The 18,034-nt window shown below is 36.4% G+C and overlaps 3 protein-coding genes across 6 annotated transcripts in view; all 3 read left to right on the top strand.

Annotated features, from left to right (window-relative positions):
* LOC306985626 (homeobox protein Hox-C4a) overlaps positions 1-18,034 on the top strand; it is a 38,746-nt gene that overhangs the window by 5,005 nt on the left and 15,707 nt on the right. For 2 of the 4 annotated variants that reach the window (XM_079588091.1, XM_079588090.1), the window contains exons 1-2: positions 15,787-16,359; positions 16,890-17,244. The exons of 1 other annotated variant lie outside the window; for it this stretch is intronic. In XM_079588091.1, the coding sequence (XP_079444217.1) occupies positions 15,927-16,359; positions 16,890-17,244 (788 nt within the window). In that variant the 5' untranslated portion in view covers positions 15,787-15,926. Of the gene's footprint in view, positions 1-15,664; positions 16,360-16,889; positions 17,245-18,034 lie in introns of those variants that run through there. One more of the 4 variants, XM_079588093.1, reaches the window with a different exon arrangement.
* On the top strand, positions 442-3,782 carry hoxc6a (homeobox C6a). The gene is made up of 2 exons (XM_079588102.1): positions 442-1,127; positions 1,694-3,782. The coding sequence occupies exons 1-2, from the start codon at positions 725-727 to the stop codon at positions 1,996-1,998; spliced, it is 708 nt and encodes a 235-aa protein (XP_079444228.1). The 5' UTR covers positions 442-724; the 3' UTR covers positions 1,999-3,782.
* On the top strand, positions 3,846-6,519 carry hoxc5a (homeobox C5a). Its single transcript, XM_079588099.1, has 2 exons — positions 3,846-4,486; positions 5,349-6,519. Exons 1-2 carry the CDS (start codon positions 4,000-4,002, stop codon positions 5,561-5,563), a joined length of 702 nt encoding a protein of 233 aa, XP_079444225.1. The 5' UTR covers positions 3,846-3,999; the 3' UTR covers positions 5,564-6,519.

The following is an 18,034-nucleotide window of genomic DNA, read 5'->3' as shown; positions in this document are numbered from 1 at the left end:
TATTCATGTACTTGGAATGGTTACAATTTTAGTTATATCATCTAAACAGTAGTTGTAATTAAGTAATAAAGTTGTTGCGCTTAGAAGACACGAATACAGTAGTGTTGTCATAGTAAAACATATAAAAATATAGGATATTTTGGTCTACGTCAGCGACAGTAAGCAACTGTAAAAACCCATATTTCAGGCAATTAACTGAGATGAAAATTAGCTCATTGTAAAATGCACGATTCTCCAGGATATCCTTAATCTATATTTATCTTCATATTACACGTGGAGACGATTAACAGATTAACTCGCGAATTAATGCACAAAAAGATGTAATTAATTGTTCGTATGAGTGCGTATTCTCTATTTGTGTGTGTGTGTGTTTACTTAAACTTTATCAACTGAAGCCACAAGGATAAGAAGCTACAAGCTCGATATTCCTCCGTACACAGCGCATTCAATTGGCTGAAAGTGGTCAGGTGACGCTGTCATATTGTCCTTCCATGAGCCAAGCCTTGGCTATAACACTTGCTTTGCGCGTCTTAACCGGAGACTGGAAATTAATATTATTGAAATCCTTCTGAAGTTCATTTGAAAGAGAGTTAGGAAAGCGGGCGGGAGACGTGTGTATGTGACAGAAGGAAGCAGATCCCATAGCACAAAGAAAGAAAGTGAGAGATTAGGAGAGGGGAAATAAGATAGGAGGGTGAGTTGATGAGAGGGCGATAGGAAAGGTATGAATTCGTATTTCGCGAACCCGTCGCTCTCGTGCCATTTATCTGGTGGGCAAGAGGTTTTGCCCAACATGCCACTGAACACGACCGCATATGATTCAGTCAGACATTTTTCGTCGTATGGCACCACAGTGACCCAAAACCGGATTTATGCGTCCCCTTTCTATTCACCTCAAGATAACGTTGTGTTTGGATCAAGTCGAGGACCGTACGAGTATGGATCTAACGTGTTTCTTCAAGATAAGGACGTGCTTCCCAGTTGCAGGCAAACTAGTATGGGACTCAGTGCGCAGAGCCACGTTGCCCAGGAGTACAGCCTGGAACAAGCTCGTGCAGGAACACAGGATCAGAAAGGAAACAACGTTCAGATCTACCCGTGGATGCAGCGCATGAACTCGCACAGCGGTGAGTTTTTACTGCGACTTGGGACATACCCTGGTGGAATTGGTCTGTTTTACGATACGTCCTATCAACAGAGTAGCTACATTTTATGGCCTCATAAACCACTACTAAATCATCAGACTATAAAAGCCCCCTTTTCCAGAGAGGGGAATCCCATTTGGCTACCTCCTTTAATACTCAAGTGCCAAAATTATTTTAAAAACATGTACAATAAGTGTGAGCGCGTTAGAAAATTATCCAACGAAAAGTGCATTTTGACCCATTTTAAGAGCATGCACTACTATGTTAAAAATGTGACTTGACTTGTCCGATGTACTGTTTGAAAACACACGATAGCAAAGTTGGTTGAAAGAAATGTTTTAGAAACACTGAAATTCGAAACAAGTTTTGCGTTGCTTTGTGACTGTAAAAATGGGATAAATGCTGCGTATATAGGCTACATTCTTTTGTCAAATTGTTATATTAGTTACCTTATAAAATAAAAAAATGAAATGAAATTTACATTAAATTAAGAATTGATCTGTGTAAACTTTCTTTTTAAAATGTATTTACTCTTTTCCCCTCAACAGGAGTTGGGTACGGGTCAGACAGAAGAAGAGGTCGCCAGATTTACTCCAGATACCAAACCTTGGAACTGGAAAAAGAATTTCACTTCAATCGGTATTTAACCAGACGCAGACGCATCGAGATCGCCAACGCTCTGTGTCTAACCGAGCGTCAAATCAAGATCTGGTTCCAGAATAGGCGCATGAAATGGAAGAAAGAGACCAATCTAACTTCTACTGTACCGGGGACCGAATCAACGGGTACTCCTCAAGACACCGAGAAGGAGACCGAGGAGGAAACCGAGGAAGTTAAAAAGATTAAAGATTAGGAAGTCCATTTCTCGTTCTCGAACGCCTGTTAACTGCAACGTAACTACCTAAACGGAGAATTTGCAAATATTAATGCATGGACTGTATACTCTGCTATTCCTTTTGACTGCCCCCTCCTCCTCCGACCTGAACACCATACACAAGCTCTACTACCACCACGCCACTAACAATTACACTCGTTGAAACAAATGGAGAGATAAAGAGAGAGGAAGACGCACATGTTATCCACCATAAAGCAATTCACTTCTCTTTGTACTGAAAATAGTTCTTTATTGGCTGCGTGATGACAATGCCACAGCTGAAATGTTTGTGTGGTTCTAGTATTAGCTATCATGTTGCTATAGGCTAGTAGAAAATTACATTAGATGAAAATGTATTCGAATTTGATAAGTAGGCTATGTCTCCCAAACTATTAAGCCTCTAAACTGTACCTAAGCATTCCAGAAGTGAAGGAAACTTCTTATATGCACATTCAGTTTTTTTTTTTTTTTTGTGGATGCATATTTGTACAATGAAACAAACGCTGACGGGATGAACTATACTACCTAAATCCTTATTACATTTTATTATCCTTTTTTATTTTGTTTTTTGTTAATATTGCTTTTGCCCCGTCAGTGTTCTGTTGTTCAAAATGCCGCTGTATAATGGCACATTAGCTATTGAGAGAACTTCAAAAAATACATTTCATCATACTTGTAGTTGTGTGCATATAAACTTGTCTTAAAGTGAGAATCACACCAATATGAAAACAAACATATACCTTGGTACGCAATTATATTGTTTGTGTAAACTGTGTATTATTTAATAAAATTCTTGAAAACCAAAACCTTTATTGTCTTTATTTTGACTCCAGCCTTGCGCTCTTCACCATTCATTAAGGGTTCCGTAAACTTAAGACTTAAAACACTTGTTCATTTTGAATAATATTTTATTTCGGCCTATATCTTTGTGAGTTTGTGAGCAATTTCAATCCAAATTACAAATTAAATTCACGGTTACATTGGAGTTTGGTGTATCGTTAAAGTGTACTTAATTTAACTCAATTTTAATCTGCCCAATTATCTAAATGGAATAATGCAATCTATTATTGTTAATCCCTAATGATTAAAGTAGGCTATGTGATGATTTAGAGACTTTTCATTCAATAAATAAATCCTTGTCTATTCAGTGGCAATGCTTGATTGACAAAACCACATTTGCCTTGCATCTAGTGGCACAACGCTAAACCAGTTTTTGTTTAGCGTTGCGATCAAATAAAATTAAAATCACATTTAGTTTTGGGAAGCCGCTGCAACAAATGCACATACGTTGACGCATTTAAGGGACATATATGATCATAATGGGGATTCACTTCGCAAACACCCAAGAAAAAAGCAACATACACACGAAACCATCAGAAACCATAACCGTGAAACAGGAGAAACACATTCCACATTAGTCATATAGAATATGGATAATCATGTTGCTACTTGATTTGCCATAGCATCGTATCACATAGAATCTTTTGTGTGTGTGTGTGTGTGTGTGTGTGTGTGTGTGTGTGCCCGCGTGTGTGTGCGCGCGTGTGTGTGGCCGCTTTGTCCAGTATTAGACGCCAGATGACGCTCTTGTCTAACGGTCTCGCCCTTTTTTAGCCCAGACCCTTAGATGATTTCCATACCGAGAAGTTATCGGACACGTTTCACTGTCTATCAATAACCTCCTGGGGATCAAGCCAATTTATGACTGGCCCAGGAGCTGCACGTGATTCTATTTAAACATTCCATATTTGGGCATTACACGTCGTATCAAGAAAAAAAAGAAAATGATTTCCTCCTCCTATAAATCCTGCTCTTTTTTAGGACAAGCCCAACGTCCTCTAGAAATACAAATAAAGTCCAATAAACAAATAAAACTTCTAAACAACTTATGTATACTTTATTAGCTGATTCAATCTCTGCTGCGATCGGGTGCTTTTTGTGACTCTTTCTCTAAGGTTACTATATTGTTTTGGAAATAGAATGAGCTCATACGTTGGAAAGTCTTTTTCTAAGCAAACGCAAGACGCCTCCTCTTGTAGAATGCACACTTTTGGCAACTATGGTGTTCACTCTGAGTTTCACGAGGCCAATTACGCGTACGAAGGACTTGATATCGGCGGATCCTTCAGTTCTCAAATCCCCTCCAACTCTTTGAAACGGGAGGCGATAAACACAAGCGACCGTGCAAGGACCAGTGCAGCAGTTCAGCGAACACAGTCCTGTTCAGCTCTGGGCTCTCGTAGCTTTGTAAGCACTCACGGGTACAACCCCCTCAGTCACGGACTGTTGAGCCAAAAAGCCGAGGGGAATATGGAAGTTATGGAGAAGCCCAGCGGCAAGAGCCGCACAGACGATATCAAAATGGAGACTACTTCAGCGATAAAGCAACAGACTAACTCGACTCAGCGTCAGAACCAGTCGCAGCCGCAGATATATCCGTGGATGACAAAGCTACACATGAGCCACGGTAAAGTTACGTTTAAAGTTTGTTTTGGAAGAGAGAGGGAAACTGCACGCATCTCATCTTCGTCATTGCATCTCCTTCCTACGTTTTGTCGCTCCATATTTTTCCTCTTGAGTTTTATAGGCCAAACGCAGGAAATAATAAAACTAGCGGCCGTAAATTTTATGACAAAGGCATCTATTGCTCGTAAACCTGTCCTGTTTCTGTGAAGAGGTGATCTCCGGTCAAATTTATGGAGAAATAATTGGTTAAGAAAAGCAAAAAAATTATTACATATAAATGTACTTATTATTTCTTGCTTTAAGCATGAGTTGACATGTTATTCATGTAAAGTGGAATTTCAAGCGAATCTTTGCATATACATAGCCTACATATCTGGCAGTATTATGTTTCCGGTTGCACTCTGCACCGCTGGAGTAGCTAGTAGGGCAAAGTACAAAAGTATAATGTCAATGTGTACTATCCTCTAAGCAGTGAGGCATTGTCTTTTTATTTATTTATTTATTTAGGGCTTTATGCTTTTATTTCTTTATTTTATTTTATTGTGGGTCAGGGCATGTTAGGAAGCTCGTGGCCTTCATACATTTATGATTATGTGTGTGTTTTTTTTATCACGTTTGTGTTATTTCTGTGCATGACACTTTCTAATTTCAGAATAAATAAATATTAGCGACATACCACCTGTCCACTGTTTTCATTTTGGATTTCATAATGCTTGATGTATCCATATTTCATTTTATGGATTGTGTTTGGTGGCAACTTCATCAGTGATTATGAAAATATTTTTCATAGTAATATGCATGAGGACGACAGTCGATACAATTTTACATATAGGTAACCAAATATCTTTCTGATGCCACTTCAGAATCTGACGGTAAAAGGTCACGAACCAGTTACACCCGGTACCAGACTCTGGAGTTGGAGAAAGAGTTCCATTTCAACCGATACCTCACACGTCGCAGACGTATCGAGATTGCCAATAACCTCTGCTTGAACGAGCGGCAAATTAAAATTTGGTTCCAGAACCGTCGCATGAAGTGGAAGAAGGACTCAAAGTTGAAAGTGAAAGGAGGACTATAAATATGTGATGCACGGCTTCAATTGAAAAAGCCTGAAAATAAAGGCAGTGTTAACTTGAAACAACAAATGATTCGATTTTGTTGTTGACAACAGTAAATGTCTTTAATTTGTCTACAATATCATGTTGTTGTGTGAATATGTCTATATTTTCGATATTTATTGATAGTTCTCTCTTCCGGGAGATGCTTATTTGAATAATGTATAGCCTAAGCTTAAACTTTATTTGAATATGATTTACTAAAACCACTTGTATCAATAACCTACATAATATACCAAGGCCTGCAGTTACGTTGACTTCGATGTAAGTGCAAATAATGTGGTGCTTTGCTTGAACATTGATCAATCTCCCCTTTGCATTTTGAATTTTGATGGAACTTGTATTTTTATCCATTGTACTTTCTGTCGTAAATACATCAAGTAGGCTATAGTAAACCACACTCCATGATAATAATGCAACTGTAGTGTCATATTAAACGCTGTCTATCATGTTGTCTGTCAACCAGCAGCCAAATGGTAATTTTATCTCCATTATTATGTCTGTTGAATTACTGTGCGTTAATAACATTTTGCTCTTTAATTGAATGTTTTTTGGGCTAATTTTACAGGCAAGCACCTTTGTATTAATTTCTATACACTCTACTATTGAGTATATAGGCAAGTACTGTAAGGAGTGGCTTATACCTCTCATACCAAACAAACTACACGACCTACTTTTCTGTGAACCGCATTTGTATGATCCATTACTTCTTACCATTTGTTTTCGAAGTTTCATTGTTAAGCCACATCGATACTTTTCCAGTCAATAATGAGTCATCACAATAACAAGATTAAATTGCTAAACATATCAGAAAGTTTTGTCAGCTCTGGGTTAAAAGCCGTTTGTGTCCAATACAACCTCCAATGTGGTATCATTGTAAATAAAATCGATGAAACCTAAAGAATGTCCTATTGGTGTGACAAAACAAAAATAATGAGTCTTTCTTTACACAAATTAATTTTTGCATTCAAGCCCCATTTGATATAATATGCGCGAAAAAATATGATTTTGGTAAAATATTCGTGTATTAATCGAGGACCAAGTGTGCATGTGTATACTTCCAGTGATGAGACATGATTGAACTTTAACGCCCTGGTCACTTATTTACAGTAGCCCTTAAACGGAGGCACATAAAACTTTATGACCCCAATAAACTTTTACAGCACTTCCTCTCACCCATCAGACACTGACAACTGTTTCCTTTTTTAACAAATCGGCGGAAGTTTACACAAACATTTCAAAGTGACGTTTTGGTGTACAAACCCCTTAAAACAATAAGATAGTTTGCACATTTAATAAAATACTGCGTGCTACTAAATTATAATATACGTTTTTTATGCATTTGAAATATGAAACGAAAGTGTAACGCAAATGATTAAAGACGTTTAAAGTGAATTGCTCAAACCTTTTTTTTTTTTCAAACCAAATTTGTCATTTGGAAAATGAGACATGATGTTAGCCACCTTATGTGCAGAAATCACATAGTCCAGGCCCATGTCAAACAAAGGACATAGCAGCGTTGACTGTGTGAACAAAATGCTAATTTTCGACTGGCTTGTTCTACTCAGGTTCTTTTACGCTTTACTGTTGGTTTCACGTAGTCTCTAGCTTTTCTTAATTCATGCCTTCTCGGCGCTCTCGATGTATTTGAAATGCTACCGAACATTTTAATCTCCGTGTTTCTGAATGCTAACATTATATACACACCAAGCTGAAAATAAAAACAGTCAGCTATAGTCAATTGATACTACTGTTTCAAAAGTGCTTTCATTTTAGAATCGTCTCACTCACCTATATTGGAGATTCAATGTAAATTTCCATGCTTCTTTCAATTTCTACACTCGCTATCTTGACCACTTTGCGAGTTACTGTGGTTACTATGTTGCTTTTTACACAAACCCCTCTTTTTTTAGCTCTCTTGCCACGTATTTTGAAGTTTTGAGGGTTATTTATGCCAATTGCCCAAAGCAAGACCAGTGAGTGGTGCAGGAAGAGCACGTGGGGTCATTAAAGTGGGTTTTATGGCCTGCAAGACCTGACAAACCCTCAATATATTTACATCATATATAATGTTAACTGTCCGTAATCGCAGCTGTTGGCTAGTCTTATCTCTCAGAGAAAGGCTTAGAGCCTGTTAGTGCGGGTTACTCGCGTCAGGGTGTAGAAGTTCGACTCTCCCAAATGGATCCCGGGCGGTTGCAGTAAGTTAATAATCTTGTTTTCCTCTTTTTAATTAAATATGTACTTTCCTCCGCAACACCCACGGGGATTAATCAAGGATGTAATTCAATAGTTCATGGAGAAATTGTGTCAAGTGGTGCGCAAATGTGTCCTCATCTGTTCAGTTTTGATCAATTCCAACGTTTGTGCATTTGTATATTACTGTTAATTTGGCGTTGATATGGAATTATTGTTCTGGAAGCAGCTTGAAATCTAATTCTGTATATCATGACTCATGTGTATTCAAAAACATCTTGTATGCATCTTAAAAGCATTGTGCATGTGTGAAGAGCTTTGCCTGGGATCGTAATTAATATTCACTTAAGTATTTGCGTTGTAGTGACTATATCCGATCACAGAATGTGCGTATATTAAAATAGTAGTAAAAAATGCTTAGTTTGTCCCTAGGATGTGTATGTTGTGGTAAAAGTGACGGTGAAGGACTGAGAAGCTAAGTGATCTTGTATTGGTTTGCAGATGAGAGAGCAGAACATATATCTTTAGATCGGACATAATGTGGGGTCATGTGCAGGGCAGAGATGATGTGGTGTTGTGTGGTGGGGTCATGTACAGGGCAGTGTGCATGAAGAGTCACATGATTAACTTAACAAAAAAAAAACTGAAATTATTCCAAATGGTTCAAAGTCACATGAAAAAGTATACATTTTCAAAGCAAATTAAAAAAATTTGACCACTGTTATTTGTCGGTTTTCAACACCGGATATTCAGTGGTCTTTATTTGACAGATGAGGCTCCACTTGACCATTATAATCATGGTATGAAAAGTTTAAGCCATATCTTACTTTATGATGTTGTGCTTGGAAACAGAATAAGTCAGAGCCTGTTCATCCACAATGTTCTCTTTAATCTGTGCACAGCGATCTTGGCTGAACAGGAACTCCACCACCATCGTCATACTGCTCTGTTTCTATTTAGTGGAGGCCTGTGGTATATTCTGACAGTTATTTCAAATGAAAAGAACCAATGCCCCAGTTTTGGCATTATGAACTAACTCAGGCCCTTTTGCTGTGCAAAGGTTATACATGTGTCCAAAAATAATTAAGAAAAAACAAGATTAAAGGTTATTGTCCTCCCAAACAGTAATTGTGATTTTTTTATTTTATATATATATATATATATATATATATATATATATAGTTTAAGGGAAAGAGTTGAGTTGCAGATACAAATATAACTGTCTGTTTTATGGTGGTATTTTATTTTATTTTTTGCCATTCATTTGTTTCCAGTTGTAAGATGGCTTTAATTACAAACTTTCAAGAGTTTTAATAAAGCAAACTGTGGATTGCAATTAATGTGCCATCATTTTATGTCTTTAACCATTTCAGTTCTGTGTTTTGTTAAACAAAACAACATCCTTCAAATGCCATTATTTCAGCAGAAAGTAAAAACACAAAAAAACAGAACATGACATGCTATTACTCTGAGATATAATGTCAGATTTTGCAAATATTTCACAAAACAGCTTGGTACAGTTTGCTCAGTCACTGCGATTTGCGGTTTGTAGAAAACAAGTATAAAGAACACCCATTCCACTGATTGGTTCAGTCTTGTAAGGCTGTGTCTGGTTGCAAATATCACTGAGTTGTAAATTCCATGGCTTGCCAAAGTTCTTGCCAAAGTTCTTTCCTCCGGGCTTACGGTTAAAGGAATGCTTTTTTTGTTTGTTTGTTTTTATTTGATAAAGAACAGTGGGTGGACAGATTAAGCAGAGATCAAAACAGTATCATTTAAAAGAATGTACTTGATAGAAATCCAGTTAGTGTAATTGGTAAACTGCTGACTTGCTTATACAAGTACTGAGTCTAAGATATTCCAACATAAACACTGGCTATTGCTCGTAATCAATAATTACTGTTGTGAATTATACAAACATGTATGAGTGCTCATTACACACTTGAAATAATAGTTTAGTTCAGTCATGCAATTACACAATCCATTTTTATACATTAAATCAAATATACAATATATATTGGTGTTCATCTCTTTAATTTTCAATGTCCATTCTTTATCCCAGAAATCAGAAAATTCACTCCATCTAGACTATAATCAAGTGTTTTTAAATAGTTGTTTTTCACAGCTGCTGTTCTCAAATTAGGTTGTGTTTATTTATGTGTTCCTTATTTATGTGCAATATTATTGGAAGAACAACAAAGCTGACAATGATATCATTTTATGAACATACTCCACAGTTTTTATCACATCAAAGCAGAAGCTGATTCCTGTTGGCTCATTTTTTGGTTCAGAGCAGGTGCAGGTTATACTTTGATTGAGGTTGATAATATTCCTTATTGATTATTATTCTAGTCAAAATATACAATGTGAAATTTACAGCATTTCATATTTTTGTGGGGTATTGGAAAGTGGTTAGTCATTGAGAGAATACATTTGGTCATGTGGTGTGTACTGTGGTGCAACCAACATCACAATCGCTATTGAAACACTTTCAGTAAATGTCCACTTATTAAAGAGATTTAATTAGTAACAATATTTGTACCTATTGATGGAAAACACTTAATACGTTCAAATGAATTTGATGTTGGCATTTATAATTAAGAATAATTTTAACTTCACTATTTTAGTGAGCCCATATGCATCCTTTAATGTGATCATTAAAGGTCTTCGAATACAGTGTCAAAAACATTAACTGCCAATAGGGGGCAATAGTTTTATATTCCTCTGTTTTCTTCTCTCTGAGTGCAGGGGTTCAACACATTCTTTTGTCATTTACCAGGTTACTAATTGACTGGCCATACAAGGAATATGGCAGTCATTTCCTTCAAAGAGCCAGCAAATGACAGAGTTTGGAAATGATGCCATTGCATGCAGAATAACTAAAGGCAATGCTTAAATGTTGGAATAGACTGTCAACAATCCACATTCTGTTTGTTGAACCTCCTGTTTGGTCAATCATTTAAAAAATCCAACACAGAACCTTTATTCTCAATGTGGATAAACTCTTCTTCTTTCAGTAATGGATGAGGAGAATGAATGAAATGAAGAAAACAAAATGGCTAATTGTATTTGGACTGGTGGATATCTTAATAAACCCATGTCATGATTATGATGTATTAAGAAAACGGATGGTCATGACAACAAGGACTGCATTGCTACAATGAAACAACAGTGTAACACAAAAAACGTTGACTTTAATACAGTAATACAGTATTAGAGCTTTAAACTGAACACAGATTTGTTTGAAATTATACCAGTGTTTAGATGTTTTCCAGTGTGGAGAATGGATAATTGTAGAACAGAGTATATACATATAATGTTTATCTGTGTATATAATATCACCATACATGTTTTAATTAAATTACTTGTATATTCCCCCCCCTGCTTCAGTATTAAGGTGAATATTACGGTTATTTCCCTCTTTTTTCTTTTTTGCCATTTATCATCTTACTGACAAACAGTGGTCCAACACTGCATGTGGATTCACAGTATGCACATATTTACATATACTGTTAAATTAAACTCTGTGAGGCTGTAAACCTGAAAGAAGCAAACATATCACATTATATTTTTTCAACAATCCTGAATTGCCATGTTAACCTGACCAAGTAGGAACTCATTTTAGGTCCTCCATTGTTGCAAAAATAACTACATTCATCAAGGAAATCGTTCTGAAAATAACCTGTGCTAAATACATAGCCTTGTCCTACTTTCAAGGATCATGCCTTTGGACAGTTCAACCTCATGAGAGACAAAGAGAAGTTGTACTAAAAATATTAAAACAGTTATCAGTAAAGAATTTAAATGTAGCTGTCAGATTATTATAAGCTTCATGCATGATTTGATATTTTTAGCTGTTAACTGATTACATAAACTCTTTATTTATTCAAACTCTAATTTATTCACATATTGATATTAATTTTCAGGATACTTAAAGATGGCATTATTTCCATCACAGGAATCCAATTGTTTTAAACATATATCAAATGTATACCTTTATATTGTTAAATTGGTTACCTTACACGCCTGGGAAGATAAGTTTTTATAAGTAATTCATTTTTTATTTTCTAAATTGCTTTCTTTCTTTTTAGCGCATGAGGGAATAATGAACGTGATGGGAAGGAGGACGTCGTCGTAGCACTGGTAAGTCTTACCGTTCTTTTATTGTTCCAGTTGCCTATAATATTCTTGTCCCATCTTGTTTCGCTGCGTATAAACACAGAGGGCAGTGTTCCCTGACAATAGTGGCGAACAACTACAGCACATGTTCGAGTGTTTTGTGCTAAAGCTGTTTGTTGTGCTAGTGAGCCAATAAGCTCTTTTTTATTTTTTTAAATGTAGTCTCTTATATATATAATATATATAGGCTACACACACACACACACACATACATAATATATATAAAAATATATATATATATAAAAAAAAAAATATATATATATATATATATATATAAACATTTTAAAAATATATATATATATATAATTTATTTTTATTTATTTATATATATATATATATATATATATATATATTTATATTTCCTAAAAGATAAATACTCTTTTTATTTGCGTAGCATAAACAAGTTGTCCCCTGTAATCTTAACTGCATCTTTTTATAGGCCTATATAAAAAATAAATAAATAACTACATGCATTAAAATACAGAATTGTGTAACCCGGCTTTTTAAGGTTTTTAAAATAATTGTTATAAAAGTATAAATAAATATAAAGGATATAAAAAATAATGTACGAAAACATAAGCTGTACGAAAATTCAACCTCATAAATTGATCCCAACTTGTAAAAAATGGATCAATACTGTAATGGTTACAAATACCCCAAAAATGACACAAAAGTACACAAAAATGACACAATCAAGGATATATATATATATATATATACAGTACTATATATACAGTATATATATACACATATATAAAGGGTTGTATATAAAACAAATAAATAAATCTGACGTTAAATATTTAAAACGTTAATTAGCGCAAAAAAATAAAATAAATAGTAAGGCCTTGTCCTTTTTATATTATGGAACAGCTTAGGCCACTTGAACTCAATTTCATTTGATATTTAAATCAAGACATATGAGACCGAAAATTAAATAATTCCAAATTACTGCAAATGGCATACATTAAATATCATATAGCCTAGGCGTAAAATGTCATTCGTTCAAGCATACAAACAATAGATCCTGGTTATGGACAGCTAAGATATTCTTCCATCCAAAATCCCACCTTTTTTTACAAATACAATTTTCTAGACAACCATTTTCTTTCTATATCTAGGCCTATCTATCTATCTATCTATCTATCTATCTATCTATCTATCTATCTATCTATCTATCATCTATCTGGGGGGAATATCCTATATACAAATGAATCATCAAGCAAATTCGCCGGTGGTTATAGCTTTTTGGAAGTCTCTACATTATAACTAGTTATTGAGCTGGTGCAGGATCTGGGGCCATTTATGTGCAGAGGGAATTCATCGCTTTTCGCTCATCAATAACTCCTTGGCAGTGAACTATTGGAACGAGTCGAACGCGAGGGGTGAAATGCGGGTCAGGCTGTCTAACTAATATTAAAATGCGTCCGCAACACTAGAGCAGTGCCGAGTGGGTGGATGGGGGCGTTTTCAGGCTGGTGGGGGTGGACAAAAAATCCCTATCACATCTGCAGGGTCTCGAAGTAAAATAAAAGGCTTGTGATAAGGCAAACGGCCGTTTCGTTGGATTTCGTTTGTTAAAGAGTTATGTCCTGTCTGTTTGTTTGGTTTTGTTATTTTTAGGGGAGAAAATCTTATTTTTCTCTGGTGGTTTGAAAATTGGATTTGGAAATAGTCTCTGTTGCTTTGGCTATATATAGCCTAAATGATTTCTAAAAAGTTTTTGTTTCTTTACTTAGGCTAACTGTTTTTCTACTTTTCTTTGCTTAGTTTATATCCTTTTTTATTTCGTATCTGTAGCCTACCCGTTTAGATAGCTAAACAGGAGAGAGAAATTCAGGGCACGGTCTTGCAGGTTACCGGGCGGTCATATGGTAATAACGTGCACAATAAACCCCAAGGAACAAAAGAAACTTATTTTTCATCAGTGCTGTCACGTGTCCGCTTTGTGCACAACATGTTTGAGACGGAATATTCAAGTGGGTGCTCCTATGTTTTCGAGATTTAATAGGATTGGATAGTAAAATTATTTCTTGTTTGTCCCTCTCATGCCCACTCAACTCTTTCTTTTATGTTCTATGTTTCATTTACTCAGACTATTGGTGTGTTTAGGGATGATATGAAAAAAATGAAAAAGGCAGAACACGTCAAAATACATTTAACCTCAACGAATAAAATAATTATTTTGAAATTAATTCTTTCGTATCGTAGCCTAAATAATTTTCGTTAAATTGAACAATTTGTTTGTTTGTTGTGTGTGAGAGAATTGAGAAGGCTAATACATTCAGTTTTATAACAAACAAACAAACAAACAAACAATAAATACATAGATAGATGGATAGATAGATAGATAGATAGATAGATAGATAGATAGATAGATAGATAGATAGATAGATAGATAGATAGATAGATAGATAGATAGATAGATAGATAGATAGATAGATAGATAGATAGCCTTACATACATGCCTACATACATAAAGCATTTCCAAATTTGTATTAAAGCCTACTGATGATTAAATGTTATCACTTCGGATGTGTTGCATATTCTCTTTCGAGCAATTGGAAAAATAAATATTTAAAGTAAAAAAATAATAATAATAATAATAATAATAATACATTGGTTTCTTTTCTGCGTTTATTTTTTTTCAGTAATGACATACAAATATTATCTTTGTTCCTAGATACCAGTTCTGACCCTAGATATTAATTCTGACCAAACATTCTAACAAGAAAATGATTTAGCCCTGTATAAGATGATAAAGAGGTCATAGCCAAACCTGGCATATGTTGTACTTTGAATTCTGTTTTAAAACTTCCAATAGAAGAAAGGTCTCTCAGTAGTCGTCTATATGTACCCTGTAGAACCGAATTTGTGTCCAAAACATGAAAATCGCAAATACGTCTCTACAGGAATACATGGGCGACGTAAAAGCCACGAACGCCAAGTTGGGTTTGTATTCGTCTCGGTCTGAGGCACGTGACTTTGCATGAAAGTCGTGTGTGCTTACTAGTTACTACCATAAGGAGTTTGAAAAATTTGTAGGCTAGGCTACTACCACAGGAAGACATATGAACATACTGAGCCAAAATTGTAGAAACGGAAATATGCTGTATGCCATCCAATGTAAACGATTGATTTAAAGCTTTTAGGCTATATCTTAATTAAACACTGAATCTGCTTTCTGCCATACATTCTCCATGTGTTCGTCGAATCACAGGCTAAATAAACTCTAAACATATAATTTCTAACGTTTTATCTGGTTCTAATAGGCCTATTAATATTAATTCTATATAATAACGAAGATGCCAGGGATCTTGGAAATTTCCTTTGTACTGGCATAAATGCTCTCAAGAGATAGGCTAGTGAAAATATGCTTATTCTAGACTAGATATTTCCCTGCACGTTTAGTCATAAAAATCCGTGGTAAAAAAACATTGTATAATGTTGTGTAATTATTTGCATTTGATCCGTTACCGAAGTTTAAATGCACTTATTTTTATTTTACTACTAGGCTACTACTAATAGCATATCATTATTAATATTATTTAAATAAAGTAATTAGTGAAACTCTTTGGTAACGGCACATGCACAAGTTAACAGAGAAACATCCCTAGGTGCTATGACATGATCCGAGAAGATTTGGCCATTGTGTATGCGTCTGTGAGAGAGAGAGAGAGTGTGTGAGAGAAAGGGGGGAGAGAGAGAGAGAGAGAGAGAGAGAAAGATAGAGAGAGGGATAGAGAGACTGAGAGACTTCGCGGACAATGGCGGAAAATTGAAGGTATATTTGCAAAAGCTGTGGTTCCTTATCCGGGGACTACATCGCCCCATGCCATTGGGCCATCGCATCACGTGGTAAAAGTAACTTTACAGGGTTGCTCGCTAGTAGGAGGGCTTTATGGAGCAGAAAAACGACAAAGCTAGAAAAATTATTTTCCACTCCAGAAATTAATGATCATGAGCTCGTATTTGATGGACTCTAACTACATCGATCCGAAATTTCCTCCTTGCGAGGAATATTCGCAAAATAGCTACATTCCCGAACATAGCCCCGAATATTACAGCCGTGCAAGGGAGAGTGGCTACCAGCATCACCACCAGGAGTTATACCCTCCGCGGGCAAGCTACCAGGAGCGTCAGTTTAACTGTCCAAGCATCCCTGAGCCTGATACTCAAAGAGGACATGGACTTCCTCACGCGGGGCACCTGCTCGGAAAAGGGCAACCTGCCTCATGCGAGCCCCCACCGTTACCCCTGTCTCCTGCCACCCCTCCGGCTGCATCCTCCGCCTGCAATCAAGCCACCCCGGAGCATCCCAACAGCTCAGCCTCTGCCAAACAACCCGTTGTGTACCCATGGATGAAGAAAATTCACGTCAGCACCGGTAGGCAACTTGAGTGTATTTCTCTTAAGCACTATAAAGCTCGCCCCTCATCCTAACTCTCTCTCTCCGTCTGCCTCACTCCTTTTTACACTCATCCCCTGGCCAGCCTCTGCTACGATAGGATAGAAGCCTTTGAAATGGCACAATTGAGGCGGATTTACGACTAGGCATTGGTAATTACACCCACCATAAATTTTATAGCCGAGGTATACTCTGGGCAGTCGTATCACCATGTGGCTTCTCTTGTTATGAGTGTGCGAGAGAGTGAGGGAGATCTGGGACCAGAGGAAAAACTAAGCTTTATAATGTTGCATTAATAATTCAGTGCTGAGTCCAATGTGATTTTAGCCTTATTATAGAAAGCTAACTTTAAGATGTTTTATCCATCCCACCCTCATTTCCTCTGTCGCCACCATTTCTCAATGAAAGACACGCTTGTTTACCCTATCCTTCCCTCGCTGCTTCTTCTCTTTTCTACTCTTTTTCTATTCTATTCTTTCTTTCTTTCCCTTTGCTTCTGCTCTTTCCAGTGAACCCTAATTACAATGGAGCGGAACCCAAGCGGTCTAGAACTGCTTACACTCGCCAGCAAGTCTTAGAATTGGAGAAGGAATTCCACTATAATCGGTACTTAACACGGCGAAGACGTATCGAGATTGCTCATTCCTTGGTCCTCTCGGAGAGGCAAATCAAAATTTGGTTTCAGAACCGCAGGATGAAGTGGAAAAAAGACCATAGGCTGCCAAACACCAAAGTCAGATCCTCGTCCTCCACGGGCATTTCCTCCGGGTCCAACACAAGCTCCGCGGCGGCAGCTTCCACCACTAACACCATATCAGCCTCCGAGGACCTCTCCGGACCCGAGCGTGCCGAGGATATTACAAGGTTATAAGAGAACTATTTCGAGGAGAGGAGAGAAGGGAAGATCAAATGACTGATTATTTATAAAATATAATATATTTTGTTTTCGTAGGTATCTTGTGCGTAAAGGGGGTTCCTTTAAGTCCACAGTTATATAAAATGCATGTTATATAGCATGGATTATTGCGAATACCTATGGATTATTTTTTACGAGAAACAGGGTTTAATTTATCTAAAAACTGAATCAATATGATGTTTGTTTGTTTTTCTGATTTTTTTTCCTTTCTTTTTAAGAGAACTGTTTTGGGCGAAGCAGGTTATGGACATTTTATTCAAATGTTATTTGTGGGCCTTTCTTTTGCCCAGCTGCCAAGGTGAAGTGCACAACGAATCTATTTATTTCTCACTTGAGAGAGCTGGTACGTTTTTTTGTACTGTAAATGAAAAACACTATCGTGGGTATCGATAGAAAAAAATATCTTAAACGTCTTTGTTTTCTTTTAAAGTAAATCATGCTGTTGGTTATCTGTCGTATGGAAAGGTTAAGATTTTAAATTATCATTTAGTTTTGTTGTGATGGCGTTGTGTTTAGGCTATTTACAGCAGATTGTTGTGAGATGCAATAAAACCAGTTTAGTGTATTTGTGCTAATTATATTGGTCAATAAAACGTAAGTGTCTATTAGTTTTACCTAGACTTGCGTGGCTGACTTTTATTAATATGTAGCCTTATGTAGATTAAATTCCCGCGCATAAATAGCGAAAAGTTTTATTTATATTTTTTTTACAGGGGATGCAAACTTTCATGTAAGTCA

The sequence above is a fragment of the Phoxinus phoxinus genome (assembly GCF_949152265.1).
Source record: "Phoxinus phoxinus genome assembly, chromosome: 18".
NCBI classification, from domain to species: Eukaryota; Metazoa; Chordata; class Actinopteri; order Cypriniformes; family Leuciscidae; genus Phoxinus; species Phoxinus phoxinus.
Note: the sequence above shows the minus strand (reverse complement) of the source record. Positions and strands in the feature narration are given on the sequence as shown.